The sequence below is a fragment of the Accipiter gentilis genome, chromosome 12, assembly GCF_929443795.1.
Source record: "Accipiter gentilis chromosome 12, bAccGen1.1, whole genome shotgun sequence".
Lineage (NCBI taxonomy): Eukaryota > Metazoa > Chordata > Aves > Accipitriformes > Accipitridae > Astur > Astur gentilis.
Genome location: NC_064891.1, coordinates 25,471,740 through 25,490,237, shown reverse-complemented (window position 1 = coordinate 25,490,237; position 18,498 = coordinate 25,471,740). Strand labels below are relative to the sequence as shown.

The 18,498-nt window shown below is 40.0% G+C and overlaps 1 protein-coding gene across 4 annotated transcripts in view; it reads left to right on the top strand.

Moving 5' to 3' along the window:
- The window catches only part of PKD2 (polycystin 2, transient receptor potential cation channel), a 29,321-nt gene extending 11,258 nt beyond the window's left edge, over nt 1-18,063 (top strand). For 3 of the 4 annotated variants that reach the window (XM_049814842.1, XM_049814843.1, XM_049814844.1), the window contains exons 3-15: nt 522-655; nt 1,068-1,318; nt 2,055-2,279; nt 2,851-3,079; nt 4,267-4,437; nt 5,602-5,783; nt 6,779-6,899; nt 9,346-9,444; nt 10,448-10,569; nt 11,416-11,533; nt 11,784-11,947; nt 12,754-12,901; nt 13,921-18,063. In XM_049814842.1, the coding sequence (XP_049670799.1) occupies nt 522-655; nt 1,068-1,318; nt 2,055-2,279; nt 2,851-3,079; nt 4,267-4,437; nt 5,602-5,783; nt 6,779-6,899; nt 9,346-9,444; nt 10,448-10,569; nt 11,416-11,533; nt 11,784-11,947; nt 12,754-12,901; nt 13,921-14,154 (2,198 nt within the window). In that variant the 3' untranslated portion in view covers nt 14,155-18,063. The remainder of the gene's footprint in view (nt 1-521; nt 656-1,067; nt 1,319-2,054; nt 2,280-2,850; nt 3,080-4,266; nt 4,438-5,601; nt 5,784-6,778; nt 6,900-9,345; nt 9,445-10,447; nt 10,570-11,415; nt 11,534-11,783; nt 11,948-12,753; nt 12,902-13,920) is intronic. The other variant, XR_007507766.1, reaches the window with a different exon arrangement.
- Nucleotides 18,064-18,498: the final 435 nt, after the last annotated feature.

Here is an 18,498-nt window from a genome sequence, read left to right as displayed (position 1 = left end):
TTTGTTGTCTAACCATAGGTGGCTAATGTGATTCACAGTGCCCTGTGATTTCCCACTTGACTGTCATTATCTGCTCAAGCAGGGCATAGTTCTCCTGAGGTCTTGTGCCACCTGTGCCAGCTCTCTGTGTGATAGCACAAGTCACCTAAAAAGGCACTAGTTGCCTCTCTTCAGATTGCTGAATTGTGCCTTTGTTTTTCTTGAAGTTAGCTTTTGTGGAAGCAGTAATAATAGAATGAGGTGTAGGAGGGAGAACTGGGTATTTTAAACTGATTGATCAGTCTATTCTTCACTGCTTTTTGTATTTTAATCACAGACAAATGCTGCTTGGTGTAGATTTTGTTTTGTTTTGAAGCTTAAACTTTTCAGTGCAAAATCGATATAAATACAGCTTGATGTATTCAAAACAAGTGAAGTCCTCTTTTCTTTTATTTTCTATTTTTCTATCTCCATCCCCCTTTCCACCCCCCTTCCCCACTGCCCCTGCTCTTGGCCCTCTCTCCTTACCAAATCTTTTGCAGTGACTTATGGGACAGTGAGTTCCAGTATGTACTATTACACCAGGGTTATGTCGCAGCTCTTCCTGGAAACACCTGTATCAAAAATGGAGAAAACTGATTTCAAAACTTTGTCCACAATGGATGACTTCTGGAAGGTAATCTAAAGCCAATATTTTATCTCTCTGTTGCTGTGATTTGCTTTAACCTGCAGGATCTCTTTTTCTCGTGCAATAGGGGTTGTGCATGAAGATCTATGTGCACAATGTCAAAGCTATGGAACAAAGTAGACCTTTAATAAATAGAATGCAGGTAATGCTAGTAGGCAAGGTTGTGGAATGTCTTTGGAGGACATGTGCACAATGTCAAAGCTATGGAACAAAGTAGACCTTTAATAAATAGAATGCAGGTAATGCTAGTAGGCAAGGTTGTGGAATGTCTTTGGAGGACAGGTAACGCTAAGGTCTTATGTCAGAAAAATTATCAACTGCAATTCTAACATCCATAGAACAAAGATCTATAAAACCAGTGCTGGCAACATGCAAACTAAAATTCTGTCGTCTTCCCCAGTTCACAGAAGGCCCTTTGCTTGATGGTCTTTACTGGGAGATGTGGTACAACAACAAAACCATGGCAGAAAACAAAAGCTTCATTTATTATGAGAACTTGCTCCTAGGGGTGCCTCGCATTCGACAGCTGAAAGTGAGAAATGGTTCGTGCTCAATACCTGAAGATTTGAAGGATGAAATCAAAGATTGCTATGATGTCTATTCTGTAGCTAATGAAGATACTGCTCCTTTTGGACTTCGAAATGGAACAGCGTAAGTAGTATTCCTGTAGACACTTTTTTTCTTTCTCCTGACCTGGGTTATGCTGAATTACACAATAAGTCACTTGGCAGAGGCAGCTCTGCATTTGCTATATGTTCTGTCTGTAAAGCCAGGTAAATCCAGAGCAGCTGCCAGTTCTGCTTGTGAAGAGACCTTACTGAACTTGGAGAGGACTGTGCTATTGATCCATTTGAGTTTAGGTGCTGTCATTGTGCTGTTGGTAGCTGTTAGGCATGGGAGACATGCTGTGGTCTGAGTGCACCACTGCAACTCATGAGCACCTGTTCTGTAATTCCAGATTGTATTACTGCAGTGGGTTTCACTGAGTTGTCGTCCCTGGCTAAAAATAGGAACAATACTGCCTGTCTTGGGACGATGTGCGAGTTGAACTGTGAAAGGTTTTGGAAGTGGAATGTAACTATGTAAATGCCAATTTTCTTTCTTTCCTTGAGGATGGAAACTCTATGTGAGTGGATTGATGTGTTCTTTTCACAATTAATATATTTGTGACCCATCTTCCTATCTTAATTTTGTTGCGTTAGTCAAAGAAACTGTGTAAGCTCTTTCTCCAGGGTACCTCAAAACTTTTTACAAGTACCTCTTAAGTGAAAGCAGCTTTAAGTAACTGATGTGTTTCTTTGGTCAGGTTTTGTTGGTGTCTGTTTTGTTAATTGTAAGTTGAAAGTGGAAAGACCAACATGCTCTGTTTCACTTACTTCTGAACTAGTTGGACATACACCAATGAGAAAGACTTGAATGGGAGCAGCCATTGGGGCTTGATTGCCACATACAGTGGGGCTGGTTATTACCAAGACCTTTCAAGGACCAGAGAAGTGACAGCTGTGCAGATTGCTAGCCTTAAGAAGAACCTGTGGCTGGACAGAGGGACCAGAGCAGCTTTCATTGATTTCTCAGTATACAATGCAAATATCAACCTATTCTGCGTTGTCAGGTATGAACAGAACCATGACAGTGTTCAAATTGCACACTGTAGGTTGTAGACTTGGGGTTTTCTTCTGATTGCTTTGTTTTGAGGACATGGGTAGGCGTATGTTTTGTATAAAGGAGACGGACAACTGAAGTGGCATGCCTCCCTGTCAAAGAAGTGGGACTCCACATGGCAGCTGCACTCACCATCTGGAGGCAGTTCTGACTTTCCTGATGCTGCAATGGCTTGGGTGCAGTTTGCAGGCAACTTTTCTGGCGAGTTGGCTTATTGAAGTAAATATGTGGATATACAACATCAGTTTTCAGACTGATGAAACAGGTGCAAGATGAAGACAGGTCTCTCTGCCTCTGCTGTCTCACTGTTCCTGAAATGCTTTGGGTTTTAGGCAAAATTGAGTGCAGTCAGGTTTATACCTTCTGTTCTGTGTAGTGTCTTCTCTGAATCATATGTGGGCTTTTGCCTGTTTTAATTATTTAAATAATTATGTAAATAAAACTGTGTATCTTTTAGTAGTGCTTTTCATCAGCACTGCGTAAGTGATTTTTTTTTTTTCTTTGCCTTTTTTTAAATGCAGGCTGTTAGTGGAGTTTCCAGCAACTGGAGGCCTTGTTACGTCTTGGCAGTTTCAGCCAGTGAGGCTGATTCACTACATCTCCACATTTGATTTTTTCCTGGCAGCCTGTGAAATGGCATTTTGTCTTTTTGTTCTTTATTATATGGTGGAAGAGATCTTAGAAATTCACATTCATAGATTGCACTACTTCAGAAGTCTCTGGAATTGCCTTGATATCCTTATTATTGTGGTAAGTAATCTTTATAATAAGGCTAAAATTGCTTTCTGAAATGCATTTAGTGGGAGTCGTTAGTGACTCAGTATTCCTGTTGTGCTTTTAAGGGATAGAGCCATCATTAGGAAGGATACTTACAGACTATTGGGCTATTCAGTCTGAATAAGAAAATTTTAGTCTGTGTTGTAATGTTGGTGTGTTTTGCAAACTTGATTGTTCTGTCTTTGGTGGTTTCAACTTTCGCATCTGTCATGGTTTAACCCCAGCCAGCTGCCAAGTCCCACGCAGCCACTCACTTGCTTCTGCCCCCCGCCCCTCCCACCCACCCCCCCCACCGTGACCCCAGTGGGCTGGGGGAGAGAATCAGAAGAGTAAAAGTGAGAAAACTCATGGGTTGAGATAAAGACAGTTTAATAAGTAAAACAAAAGCCATGCACGCAAGCAAAGCAAAACAAGGAATTCCTACTTCCTATTGGCAGGCAGGTGTTCAGCCATCTCCGGGAAAGCAGGGCTCCATCACCTGTAACCCTTACTTGGGAAGACAAACACCGTAACTCCAAACATCCCCCCCTTCCTTCTTCCCCCATCTTTATATGCTGAGTATGACATCATATGGCATGGAGTATCCCTTTGGTCAGTTGGGAGGGGACACAGCTGGGACAGCTGACCCCAACTTCTTGTGCATCCCCAGCCTCCTTGTTGGTGGGGTGGCGTGAGAGGCAGAAAAGGCTTTGACTCTGGGTAAGCACTGCTCAGCAGTAAGGAAACCATCCCTGTATTATCAACAGTGTTTTCAGCACAAATCCAAAATGCAGCCCCATACTAGCTACTATGAAGAAGATTAAGTCTATCCTGGCCAACCTGGCCCCCTCCAGCCCACACAACTGCCTGGCCCTAAGCACTAATGTGATCAGTGACCAGTGGGGTTAACCCTGAAGGAGTGTGAAAAGCTTGTATATAGTGATTTCTTTTTTTCTAGGCTCTGTGCAATCCCTAGCTGTTACTTTTCTGTTTGAAACTTTAGCTTTGTAGTCAGGACACCTTGAAAACAGTGTATTTGCTTTTACTTAAAGCTCACATTATGGTAGTGCTATAAATAACATGAAGTTCCTCATATCTTAACTTTACCTGATGTGACTAAAACAAGTTGTTTTAAAATTCTAATCACCTTTCATAAATTTGTGTATTTCTTTTGTACTCAGCTCTCTGTGGTAGCTATAGGAATTAGCATCTATAGGACATCAACTGTTGATATGCTGCTGAAGAAGCTGCTGGAAGATCAGAACTCGTTCCCCAATTTTGAGCCTTTGGCATATTGGCAAATGCAATTCAACAACATTGCTGCAGTCACTGTGTTTTTTGTCTGGATTAAGGTAACTCCAAGGCACACATCCTTATTCTGACATTGGAATGCAAGCAGTATACGCAGTTTTGCATGATATATCATTTGAGATTTACGCATTTCTAAAATTGGTCATGCGAGAAAGAAAGCACAGGGGTAACTTCTGGCAGCTTAAAAGCAAGGTTGTAATTTGCCACAGGTTTAGTCAGTCCTTGTTTAAGTCTAGAAGATGTAGTCAGTGCTAGTGCTTTGTCACAGCAGACACATAAATAAATGTTTTTATTATTCCTGAATTGATAAGTCAGTAATTCTTACTGGGTATTGCTTTTTCCTAGCCTGGTTTAACTGTGGCCATTTTATGTATTCAAAACTTCTGAATCGTTAGAAGGGTTGGTAAAGCTAGTTCAATTCATCTGAAAACTAGATATATTACTTTAGTTAAACTTATTTTCTCCGTTTTACTGCCTTTCTAGTGATACTTCTTTCCATGTCCATACTCATTTTCCTGTCCTCTGTATGTATACAGTTGCAGAGGAACATTTAGTTAATAAACTGTCTAGCAGGAAAATGTAAGACCAATAAGTGAATTTCCACTCTGATACTCCAGACTAATACTTAGTTTTATCAAGCAAGTGAGCTAATCTCTTACTGTTTTATAAGACAAAAGTTGCATCTAATTTTAGCATCATGGTTTAAGCAATACAGTGGCTCACTGTAGGAAATAATGGTAAACCGCAGAGTAACAGAATAATGCACATTGGAGGGGACCTTGGAAAGTGTCTACTCCAACCACTTGCTCAGAGCAAAGTCAGCTGAGAGATCATCTTTTCTCACATTTTACAACTTCATAGCTAACATCTTCATTGAAGATAAAGATAAATAAATAGGCTTTTGGAAGCATTTTGGTAACACTGCTTTGAAGCCAGGGTGCCAAACAGGGGAGTGAAACAACAAACAAACGAACAAAACCCCACATCCAAACGAGAAGTTGGTGTTCTCACAGAATTTTCTTCACATTTCAAGCCTCAGTGGTTTTTAGTAAGCGATGTATTTCTAAGTGTAAATTAACTGACTTTGTCTCCAGTCAAATTCAGTAAGATATCTCATGTGTAAAAGGCTGGAGAGTGATTGTGTTAAGAAATTGTTGTCTTCCTTGTCTTTACAGTTGTTTTTTTGTTTGTTTTTCTTTTAACAGCTTTTCAAGTTTGTTAACTTCAACAGAACAATGAGTCAGTTATCCACTACCATGTCTCGCTGCGTCAAAGATGTCATTGGCTTTGCTATTATGTTTTTTATTATTTTCTTAGCATATGCTCAGTTGGCCTATCTTGTCTTTGGCACTCAAATCGATGACTTCAGCACTTTCCAGGACTGCATGTAAGTACAAGAATAAAAAATACAAAGAATTTCTCAGTACACTGGTAAATGGATTTGGTTGCCTCATCGGAGACCAAACAAATCCTACAACATCCATCTAAACAGATAAGCTGCAGACATATCACTGTTGATGTAGTTCAGTAGCAAATGCATTTTTTTATAATGTTTTTACTTCAAAAAACTGTCTCTGCTGTGAGATTAAGAATATGCTAGAGTTAGATCAGTGAACTAAAAATGGCAGGTTTTGATTAATGGAAGTGACATTGTTTTTATAAGTTGGTCACATTCTTATGTTCCTGATAGTGTGTGTTGTTGCTTGACTCAGAAATGGAGTCCATCTTAGCAACTAGTAAATTTGTAAGTATCTGCTGGAATCCAGGAGAGAGATAGGACTTGATATAGGGTTGTTAATCAGTTTTTCCTTTATTGATTTGGAACAACATAACCTGATTCTAACTGAGGTAATTACCAGGTTGTTCAGTTATCAATTTCCCCCGACCCCTTACACTGGGGCAGTGGTGCAAACAGTTTCTTGTAAGGGAAGCGGAGGAACCTGAAATATGCTGATGGTGCTGTACAGTGCCAAGCCTCTTCCAGCCTTGGCCCTGTACAGACAGCTTTAGAGGGAGAGGGTTGGGGCTGTATGCGTGTGAGAGCAGAAGGAGTAGGAGGGCGATCAGAGTGGGTCTTAAAGCTTCACAGTGGTAATCATTGGTTTGCTCTGCTTCCTGCTTCCCCCATGATCAGTTGTGATCGAAACCCAGAAGTAACCACTCTAGTTTTGTTCTGTGTGCATGGCGTCTGACTGCAAGTTTGGTTATGCCTAGAGATGGGCTTGAAGAATTGACTATTGCAGTGCCTGATAAAGTATTACAGTAGTGCAGACTTCTCTGCTGGCCATAGTCACACTGTTAGGGTAAAATAGTTTGAGAATTCTTGCACAGCTCCAAAAGTGGGGGTTTTTTCAACTCCTGGATGTGTTTTGTTTTTTTAAGATTTACTCAGTTCCGCATCATTTTGGGAGACTTCAACTTCACAGAGGTTGAAGAAGCTAATCGAATTTTGGGACCAATTTATTTCACTACATTTGTGTTCTTTATGTTCTTCATTCTTTTGGTATGTACGCCTTTTTTTATGCGGGGTGGGTAGGTGGCCGGTTTTGCATCTCTTGTTCTTTGATTCCTACTGCTGCCTGGGGCTTTTTTGGGTAATGGTGAATGTGCAATTCATTTAGGGGCCTGACTGTTACGTAGCTGGTCACAACACACTCATTTTTTTCTTCGTTTAAAATAGACTTGCATTGTATGTTTGTTGTCATTCCTGTATAGTGCTCCATGTTGTGGGGTTTTTTACCTTTTTTTTGGTTTATTATAAAGCATTTTTTATTTCTAAAATCTGAATAGTGCCTGGTTGGCATACACAGCAAGCCTGTATCTCTTGGTAAAAAGTAGCTGTAATGTTCCATGCAGGCTCTTAGTTATAAAGCGCTCTAATGCGTGGCTGGCTGTGTTTACAACAGCCTAGTTCATGCATGTGACACATAGCTTGTCTGCTAGAAGAGCCTAATTCATCAGCAGTGCAGCAGCTTTCAGATATGCAGGTTTGCCTGCAAAGGCCTCTTTCCTATCCTCTTTTTCTTCCCCAGGGCAGAGTTGGGCCCTGTATTTCTCACCTTCCCCGTGCAGATTGCCTGTACACTTTTTGACAAACAGTATTATATGAAGCTCAACTTCTCTGACAGGCAGTATGTAGACATGAATCTATGACAAATAAATTCAAACAGTGAGTACATTGTGAGTGAGTACTCATCTTTTGTATACTCTCTGTTAATACTAGTACTGAATCCATATTACAATCTTACTAATAATTTATATGACAAAGTGGAGGGAGGAGGCCTCTCTCTTAGAAGTCTAGGAGACCAAGTAAATTAATTTTTTATGTCGATATAAGTGAAGAGCCCTGGTATCTTCTACCTGGATGTTGTTTTCAGTTAGTTTGGTACTAACATTAATATATAGTAATTTTGTTTCTGATGATATCACCAAACAGAAGCTCTTATCTAAGCAAGAAATTCTCAGATTATTCCCCAAACTGTGTATCTTCTGGTGATTTGATAAGGTGGCAAGCATTAAAGCAGGATTTTACTAAGCTTAAAATGGTACAGCAGTCCTGTATCATCATAACTTTTAGAGTTATTTAATGACCCTTGTAGTTAATGAGACTTTTTATTATTCTTTGAGATGAGGAGAAATGGCATTCAGGTATTATTTACGGGACAAGACTTCAACTTGGCTATTCGCTGGTAAGGAAGTGGAGAGTCTTCAGTGTTCAGTGAGATGGAGCAGTAGTCTATCGTAAAATAACATATGGGTCACTGTGGCCGAAGAAGCACATGAAGCAGGTTTCATACTTGCTTTGAAGCACCTCACAAAATCCAGAGGCTAGTGCCCAGTAAGGGAAAGAAATATTTTTATCTAAGGGGTAGCAGAAAAGCACTGGAGTGTGAAGGCACAGCAGGTTATCCAAAATACTCGCTATTTGTGTGCTTATTAATACCCACACATCCTGTCATTTGGCTGGAGTGAAATGTTCCCATAAGCTCCCTGATACCAGTCAGAGACCTGGAAACCAAGTTAGGGAAGATGGGCAGAAAGCGCCAACTCTTAATGTTGGACAGCTGAAAGCAAAATAGTAGTCAAGTTACCTCTTAATTCTCTGGTGTTGGGCAAGAATGCATGAAGGTACAGCATTGGAAGATTGTTCTCCTAAAGCATTTTTTTTAAGTCCATGAGGAAATAGAGGTTAACACTGTCTTTCTGCATGAGAGTGGGACATTGAACGTGCCAGTAAGTTGAGTACTTATTTCTGAACTTGAATGTCCAGGTTGCAATTCAGTCATGTTTACTCCATGTTCAGCAGGACCCTTTCAGTAATGACAGCATGGCTCAAGTAAATTATATGCTTCGCACAGGGTTAGTGAGACCAATATTTTCTCTTTTGTTTGAACAAGCAACCAAACTCTTTTTGGAGTTGGTGGCAAACATGCCAAAGTGTCTGATTTTAAGCTTTTTTTGTTTTTATCTTCAGTCTGAAATGCAAGTAGAGCTGTAACTAGATAAGAACCTTGTGTTTTATGCTGGTTATTACGGGATGAATAGTTAACTTGATTCCTCAGACATTTTTGTTACCAGCTGTGTTGCCTAGATTAATTTACAGTTGTTATCTGTGTAAGTTTGGCCTTGCAGGTAGAAGGCCAAACTTACATGTATAACATTAAACAGGCATGGTTTATTGCCACTGCTGTGGGCATGAACCCTCTCTGGAAAGTAATTGTCCAGTTATGTGAATAACCAGTAGTCTTGATTAAAAATTGTTATACTGCAGTGCATCATGTTTCAATATCTCAAGTTCTTGATGTTAGTGCTTTTTAAACAGCCCATTATTTTCTCCTGGCCCTTTTTAAAAAATTCATGTACAGGTCTGCACATGAAGGTCATAGGAGTGGTAGGGCTCAGACTTGTTGACATTTTTAAGTGGGCTTTTTCATTTCTTTCATGAACAGAACATGTTTTTGGCCATTATCAATGATACATACTCCGAAGTCAAATCGGATATGGCACAACAGAAGGCAGAAATGGAACTGTCTGACCTTATCAGAAAGGTAAAAGTAACGTTTTGTTTGACACCTCATTCCTCACATCTGAACTTACTCTATAAAATGCTATATAAACCATACAAAGTAAAGCTGGCAGCAGGTGATGAAAATACACATCTCTTAGTTAAAATAAATGAATTTGAGCTGAGTGTAAATTAAATGAATGAAAACATTCCATCACAATGTATTTTAGTCATCTGAGATTTTGTGTTGAATTATGAGCCTACTGAATACAACACAGGATTTGTGTGTCTAGGCATGTACAGAAATATTGAACTGATGAAGCTAAACTGCTATTTGGTTTGGTCACAGAATTCAGCATTACCTCATTTCAGGCAATAAGATGAGGCAAGTCTTGGATAATGGGTTGGGAGCTCCCAGGGGCAGCTGCCATTGAGGTTGTTGAATACAAAGTTAAGAGCTTGGCCTGAATCCCAGTTTAGGAAAAACATGTGCACGTGTGTACACTCTGGCATGGATGCAGTGCTGTAACATGGTCAGAAATGTCTAAACACATACTTAGCATGACCAGTAACTCAAAGTGTAAAACGTGGAAACTGGTTATTAAAACAGAGCAGCGAAAAATGAAAAGTGCTACTTTGTTGGGATAAGGACTTTTAAAAAAAGTCATTCCTAAAACCAAAGAATGAGACATAAGCAAAATGACTGCAGAAAGTTGTACCTGTTTTGTCAGCTTTATTTAAAACTTCACTTAACTGTCAGTAACTGCCAAAGGTATCTTACTGGGACAAAATGCTCCATTTCTACTGACCTGCAGTACAAATTGAAGGATGAAGGCCTTACCTCTAACTGCAAAGGTATTTGTATGTTGGCCATTTAAACACCGAAATAAAAGATGGATAAACTGGAGGAAAAGACAGATTTTTGCAGGGCTTTTGGAACGCACTGACAGTATTTACTAGCTGATTTTTGTAATCTGAGAAGTTATAAGAAATCAAGTGTTAACATTCGTGACAAGTAAAAGATGAAATACCACTTTTTCTTTTAGGGCTACAACAAAGCCATGATCAAACTTAAACTGAAGAAAACTACTGTTGATGACATTTCAGAAAGTCTGAGACAAGGTGGAGGAAAACTAAATTTTGATGAACTCCGGCAAGATCTAAAAGGGTAAGGAAGCTGTTACTTCTTATCTTGAATAGTATTCCCAGAGACATGTGATGTTAAGTCTTTGATGTGAGTTTCTCTCTATTCTGTGATGCGGCAAGAGTAAGCTAATGTGAATAGAGACGACACAGCAGAGTGCTTTTCTTTTGGTTGGTGGGTAACAAAGCATGTGCTTTTTCTATATCTGATGGGAGGTTTATGTAAACAAACAGATGTGTACAGGTAAACCATCTTTGCATATGGGTCTGCAGGCATTGTACAAAGGAAAATCCAACTGTGGCATGGAACTGCAGAAGAAGAGAGGAGTAGGAAAAGAATGGTCAATTTGAGGTGGAAGACAAGTCTTAACTAAGGGAGGTCTGCTGTGCTGTGGCCCCTGGAGTCTGCACTATGGCTGGTGATACTGCAGAGGGGCGGCATTCCACACTGGAGGAAGGATTTGGCACTCTGGGGCCCAACCTCCTTGAGTTGCTGTGTTGTGGGGTAGAAGGGGTCTGAGCAAGGAGAGATCTAAGGCCTTTGAGGAAACGGTAATGTTTCTGTCAGCCACTGCAGGAGTTTGTGAACAGGCAGGAATCCAAGGAAAGGGAACAAATCAAGGAGGTATAAAAGGGATGGCTGTGAAGGAGCAGGGTACAGTCTAGGAGAGATTTGTGCTATTAACTAATGAAAGTTGAGGACTGAGCTCTTTGTTATCAGTGTTGGGAATTTATAGACAGCACTGGGATCAGTCGTGTCTTTGGCTTGGGAATGAAAGTCTGTTTGGAGTGAAGTGTTTTTCTGATACTTGAAGTTCATTCAGCATCTGAAAAATGGAAAGTAAGGGAAGTGCTTTTACTGCCTTTTCAGGAAAGGGCACACGGATGCAGAGATTGAAGCAATATTTACCAAATATGACCAGGATGGGGACCAGGAATTGACAGAGCATGAACATCAGCAGATGAGAGATGACCTGGAGAAAGAGAGGGTGAGCCTAGCATTAGAAGTGGTATTGCACCAGTGCTGTCTGCTAGTCTTCTCCCCATGCTGGTTTGCTGCCTCAGAAGAATCCTCTTGTTTCCGTTCACATTTGCTCTCACCCTGGCTGTCTGAGCAGAACTGTAAAAAAGCAAGGGGCAGCTGGTGGAGGGCAGGAGGTCTTTGACCTTGACACCCCTATCCCCCATGTACATGTGAAAGTCTGTACATCTCTGTCTGTGGCTTGTGTTTTCACAAAGGAGGATCTGGACCTGGATAGGAGCTCTCTGCCACGTCCTCTGAGCAGCCGCAGCTTCCCCCGGAGCTTGGACGACTCTGAGGAGGATGAGGATGAAGACAGTGGACACAGCTCCAGAAGGAGGGGCAGTAGCTCTAGTGGGGTTTCCTATGAAGAGTTCCAAGTGTAAGTTTATCCTTCTGAGGGGGATGAATCTTCATGGTGGTTTGTTTTGGGGTTTGATTGGTTGGGGTTTTTTTCCCTTGTGGGCTTTTTTCTTTCAGTTATATAGTAGTCTCTGCTATAACTCTGAATATTAATCAAATTATTCATGAAACTAAATGTTATGTTTTTAAGGTGCTTAAGTCACTCCTTTTAGTAGCTTTCAAGTAATATCTGAACTGGAAGTACTTTAGAGAGACTCATGGGAATCGGTTGGAAAACCAAAACCAAATCAAAACAAGGAAACAAAAAAACCTCAACAAACCCCATCCTATCCTTAAAACATGGTCATTGAAAAGACAGAGAAAATGACCATGCTACAATAATACCAGTAGACTTTTCTAATTTTGTTTTAGTAGTAAAATCTTGAGCTGGTTTTAGGTTCATTGAGAACTTCAGCTATTGTTTTTAATAAGTTGAAGTTACTTGTGTGTATTTTGTCTAAAATGATAGATCTCAATATTAATTAATTATAGCAACACTAGCTGAATGAAGAATTTGAGTAACTAGAACCAACAAATTTTGCAAAGGATGACCTAAAAGCAGGAAAAACAGAGTGGAATATGTACTTTTTTCCCCATCTGCTTTACCCTGTGTTATCTTCTTGCTCTTGTGTACTTTGTCCCTTTCTGGACAGTAGGACTCATTTGTGGAAGGTCACGTGTGCTTGAATTAAAATGCTGTCTCATCCTTATCTGCTCTTGTGTGTTGACATGCTGGAATGATACTGACTCAGAAATGTCACTGAAGCTCACACTTGTTGCCCTCAGACTCATGAGGCGGGTTGATCGCATGGAGCATTCTATTGGCAGTATTGTCTCCAAGATCGATGCAGTTATTGTGAAGCTCGAAGCAATGGAGAGAGCCAAACTAAAAAGGAGAGATGTGTTGGGAAGACTGTTAGATGGAGTGACAGAGGTAAGAAGTCCACTCTTTCCTGTCTGGTCACAACCTGCATAGCTTGCCTGCTGTTAGCACTTCTTTGCTTGGGAGGGTTGAGAGAGTGGTGGTAAAGACAAGGTGGGTGGTTTGGCAGTGGCCAAGTGATTTCAGTTTTGTGTTAGGAAAACATGAAATTTAAAAGATGATATGTTAGGGACATGATGCAAGTTTCAAATATGACAACCCATCTTATAGCAGGACTGTGTCACAGTCAGGCAACAGAGCACCATTTAAACCCCTGAACTGAACAGCAGTGGTGTTCGGTAGTTGCTGAAGCAGCTTGTTTATCCCTTGGTGTCTGTTGGGATTAATACAAAGCTTTTTATGGACTAGTCTGTTAAGAGTCTGGGGGATCCAGCCCAGCAGGACTGTGCAGCCTGCTGCTCTTCTTCCATGTGGCTTCTGGGATTGCGTGTGGCAGGTGGAAGCAGGTCACTTCTGTCACCAGGAATATCTAGCTTCTATTGCCTCCCCTCCCACCCTCTCTTTCTTGTGGGCCCTTTGGAAGTGGCCTGTGGGACAAACGTGTTATTGCTGTGGATGCTAAAACCTGTCAGCTTCCTGATGGGGCAAGAACAGCCAGAACCGGACTAAGGGGTGGGTGAGATGGACTGTCTTTGTGGGTTTTGTAGGTCAGACTTGTAGCTGCCCTGTCACACATAACGGTGTTCCTGGCTGTTACTGTTGTTCCAGTCAATAATTCTGCTTGATTCTTGCTATGGAGCATCCTTGTGGGTGTGCTTTCCTCAGTATATTTTACATTTCTGGGGGTGGATTTAAATATTAGAAACTTTAATACAATTTGCGCTTTCATACGTGAAGGTGACAACCTGTTACATCGCTGAAAAGAAAACAATTTACTGCAATAGCTGCGTTTCTTCACTAGCCTATGGAAATATTTGAGTGGTATAAGAATTTCCCATGTTTGTATAGGGTTTTGCTTAGACCGCAGTTTGGAAGCTGCGCTTCCAGCTTGTGTCTTTTTATCTGTTTAGGATGAAAGGCTGGGTCGTGACAATGAAATCCACAGGGAACAAATGGAGCGACTTGTGCGAGAGGAGTTGGAGCGATGGGAATCGGATGATACGGCATCCCAAATGAGCCATCGGTTGGGAACACCACTCGGACTGAATGGCCAGCCTCGGTCAAGGAACTCTCGGCCATCTTCCTCCCAGTCAGATGGTATTGATGGGGGCGGAGGAAATGGGGGCAATAACATACATATGTAGGATTAACTTTGTAGGTGATTCTAAATGTTTCAGGTCAGTATTAAGCCAGCAAATGTGCTCCTTCACTGTTTCCCAGCATGAGGTGATCATCCTGATCAAACCACTAAGGATAATTTTCACTGGTGGGCAAAAGTAAATATTGTCTTCATAAGGCATTTTCAGACCTATGTAAGCCATGTGTCACATTCAAGTTACCAACAGTGAGACTGTCAGCCTTGGAAATGAAAATGGAGGAGACAGAATGGAAACCGGGTGTGATAAAATCTACCTAGACAGAATTTTGGTTCCATACATGTATTATGGGGAATACTTTCATGAGGGCAGCAAGCTTCAGACAAAATGATGCGCTGTGGCTAAAACACTCAAATGAAAGGCTGTGTGTTTTCTGTTTTCTATTAGAAAACAGGATTTTTAAATGCTTTTTTAAAGCAGTTTTTAAAAGGAAATGGCATCAGTTTATTGTTTCATTCATTATAACAGCCGACACTTTTCAAAGAAATAAAACAGCACTTTTTTTTTATTTTGAGTTTCTACCTATTTTTCTGTGTTATTCTTGGTGTACGAACATTTTGATTAACTTAAATGTTTGTTTTGAGAAATACTATGTTTCTTTAAACAGAAGAAAATGCACTTGGCTTGTACGACTGTAAATCACGTTATTCCGCAAATGAAACTGTATGCGTTATGTGTTTTTGCATTTCATTAGCATTTCAGAAGTAATATTTGAGAACTGCCTCTTCACACCCAACTAACGTAATCATTTTCAGCTTTGTTGTAAAGTGCCCATTTTTTATTGCTATGCTTTCATGATCTTGGTGTTCCTGGGATAAACATTCCACAGGTTCTTAAGTAAATGTGGTTACTTTGCAGAAAATACATTATTTAAAAGCACGTAAAATTGAAGAACACTCTTCCTTGGGTGTGACAGGGAAGGGGGCAGAGAAGTTGCTGACAGTTGGGAAAATCTAATCTCGTGCTCTATGAAGTTCTAATCATGTCTCGACTATGTAGTCTGTATTTACATTTAACAGAACTGCTTGTAAAATTACTAGGTATATTTCTACGTAGGCTTTTCTACTGAGGTGCAGCATATCATTCCTCTGGAAAGGTATTTGTAGTATAATCAATGACTTCTAGTATTTCATTTCCTCTGGAAAGGTATTTGTAGTATAATCAATGACTTCTAGTATTTCATTTCCTCTGCTTTCCGTGTCATAGAAGCTTTGCTTTTGAAAGGAAATGCAACACTGATATTACATTGGCTTCCTATAGAAAGCATTGAGGCATGGTGTTTGTAGTTTTGCCTAGCAATATTCGCTATGTGGAATGCCGATTTAGGAGGGAGGTTGTCAATTGTGCATTTTTCCTGAAGATGGCAGTTGTCTTGTATTTAAAGACAGAGTTGGTGTAAATGAAAATGGAAAGCTACATAGTCAAACACATATTAGCTATTAGTAAGGTATATAGAGGAAAAAATGCCTATTTAACAAAGTATAAGTAGCTTGTGTATGTTATGTTGGTGCCTCCTGTTTCAAAAAGCAGTTGTTGCCAGGGTTAGCACCTCATTCTTGTGGTAGTACTGCTTAAGCAAAGCTTACATCTTACATATGTTCTTACAACTGCATTGCCTGGATGTACAATGACCCAGAATGCCTTCCCTCTAACCAGAGAATTTGCTAAAACTAAAAAGACTTTATGCCTTTCCTGTTTTAAGTTTATAAGAAACCATATGCCCAGAAACTTAATTAACGTAAGGTGGAGCAGGAGGAGGCCCAAGGTGGATGTCATGGTTTAAGCCCAGCCAGCATCACGCAGCTGCTCACTCGCTTCCCCCCCACGCAGTGGGATGGGGGAGAGAATCAGGAAAAAAAAGTAAAACTTGTGGGTTAAAATAAAAACAGTTTAATAGGACAGAAAGGAAGAAAAAATAGTGATAATAACAATAATAAAATGAAAATATTAATAAAAGGATTGGAATATACAAAACAAGTGATGCACAATGCTCACCACTCGCTGACTGATGCCCAGTTAGTTCCCCAGCAGTGATCTGCACCCCCAGGCCAAGTTCCCCCAATTTATATACTGGGCATGACATCACATGGTATAGAATATCCCTTTGGCCAGTTTGGGTCAGCTGACCTGGCTGTGTCGCCTCCCAACTTCTTGTGCCCCTCTAGCTGCCTTGCTGACTGGGCATGAGAAGCTGAAAAATCCTTGACTTACTGCTAAGTAGTGTTTAGACTAACTGAAAACATCAGTGTGTTATCAACATTATTCTCTTACTGAACCCAAAATGTAACATTATACCAGCTACTAGACAGAAAATTAACTCTATCCCAGCCAAAACCAGGACAGTGGACATTGAAATTTCTTAGTAGATTTCTTAGTAGCTTTGGCTTGAGAACAGAACGAAGTGTGAAAACAGGCTGTGATTCTTGTGAGGTGTTTTTTCTTTCTGTGGGTTATTTTGTCCTTTACTAGGAGGAAATTCATACTCTTTCACAAGAGACCCTGTCAACTTCCGAAAATGGTTAGGGCATTTGTGTGAAACGAGAGACGCTCAGACTAAGCTCTGTCTTGCCTTGATTGAAAGTTTTTGGATCTTACAGACCTTCCTGAGGAAAGCTTTTCTGTGTTGAACTGGCATTTCTGACTTCAAACAAACAAATTAAAAAAAAATATATCTACCTGTACACATGGCCAGCTGGTGTGCAAGGAAAACAGAAAACACAATATAAAGCAATTTAAATACACATAGCCTTGTGTTTATATTCATATCCAAAATGTGTAGTGTGTTGGTATGTGACATGATTTACAGCTTAAACTTTGAGGCATGCCAACTAATTACACGTGTGTAATGTAACTGATGTTGGGTTTCTAGGGATAAGGGTTACCTAAATGCTAAGATAGTATTTAAATAATCATGTACTTAAAATCAATTACTTCGGCCAAATGACCCAACTTGAGTTCTCCAGCAGTCAGCTGCAACCTTACTAAGAATACGTTGTGTTATGGCTTGTGCCTGTGGCCTGTAAAGCCTGTGGCATACTGATGCTTATGGCAGCAAGGACTGGGGAGTGTGCAGAAGTGATCTAGTGGTCATCTGTTGGTGAGGCAGGGCCTTCCTGGGGGGAAAGAAAGCAAAACTAAATCAATCAGTATGGTTTTAAATAGGTTTCCTGTAAAAATGTATCTTTCAAAATGTAAATTCAATCAGGCAGTTCATTTTTTATTTGTAGTATATGTTTATTATGAAAATGTTTGCATTCATAGCTGTATTTGTTGAGGTATATTTCTGTAACGTGTCGTTACTTAATAACAAACTTCATCTTGAAGTGCAGTAAGTTTTCATGGGGTACCCGTGTGTGTTGACAATAGGCCTTGCAGCAAGTGCATGGCCACTTGACAAATGTTACAAACATTTTATTATTTCACTTTTCAACTTTAGATTATAATATCATTTGTCACTTATTACAAAGGTAAAGGTTTTGCATAGTAATTTACAGTGTTTGGTCTTATTAGGAAGCTGTTAATTATGCAAGTCTTCTACAATGATCAAGAATGTATTGATCTCTAAAACTGAGCACTTTACTTCCTAATAAACATTTTACATAATCTATAAAGCAAACATTGTGCCATACAGTTGGTTTGTTTATAACGAAACATTAAGAATCCTACATTTTATTTGTGTGTGTTACTTCTATCCCATACCTTATTCTCTGATTACCTAATAATGTAAAAAGGGAGTACAGGGTGTAAATGAACAGAAAGGACTGGGCTGATCCTACTGCTTCATTGACAAAACAGTACTTTTTTTTAACACCTTATTTCACATTTGCATTTGTGCAAATGCACAGGTCTATTTTCTGCTATTTCAGGTAGCAGCTCTGACTGCTAGTAACTTTGTCCCTTAACTTACACAGCAACCATGAAGTAATAAACTTCTCTATTCTTTTTCTCTAGTCCCTTTTATTTTTTTCTCTTTGTTTCAGGGAATCCTACAGCATCTGGAGGGTTGAATGGTCCTTGGAAATCCCAGGCTCACATATAAGCCCCATAGTTCTGTCTGGGCAGTTGTCTCACCAGGTCAAAATTATACCATATTAATGAAAATTGAATGCTTAATGTAAATCCATCTCAGTAGTGAAATACATACATACTGAGTTTATTAACTATATTAAGTCTTTAGTCAGTGCACTATGAAAGTCACAGTGTGTGGGAAGTGGGAACCTTTTTTTATTTAATACTCTGTGTGTGCTACAGTGTTGCTGACTTTTTGAAAATCTCTTCAGGAAGTGCAGTTTCAGATGCATGTTTGGCATAAGAGCCACGTAATTCTTCCAT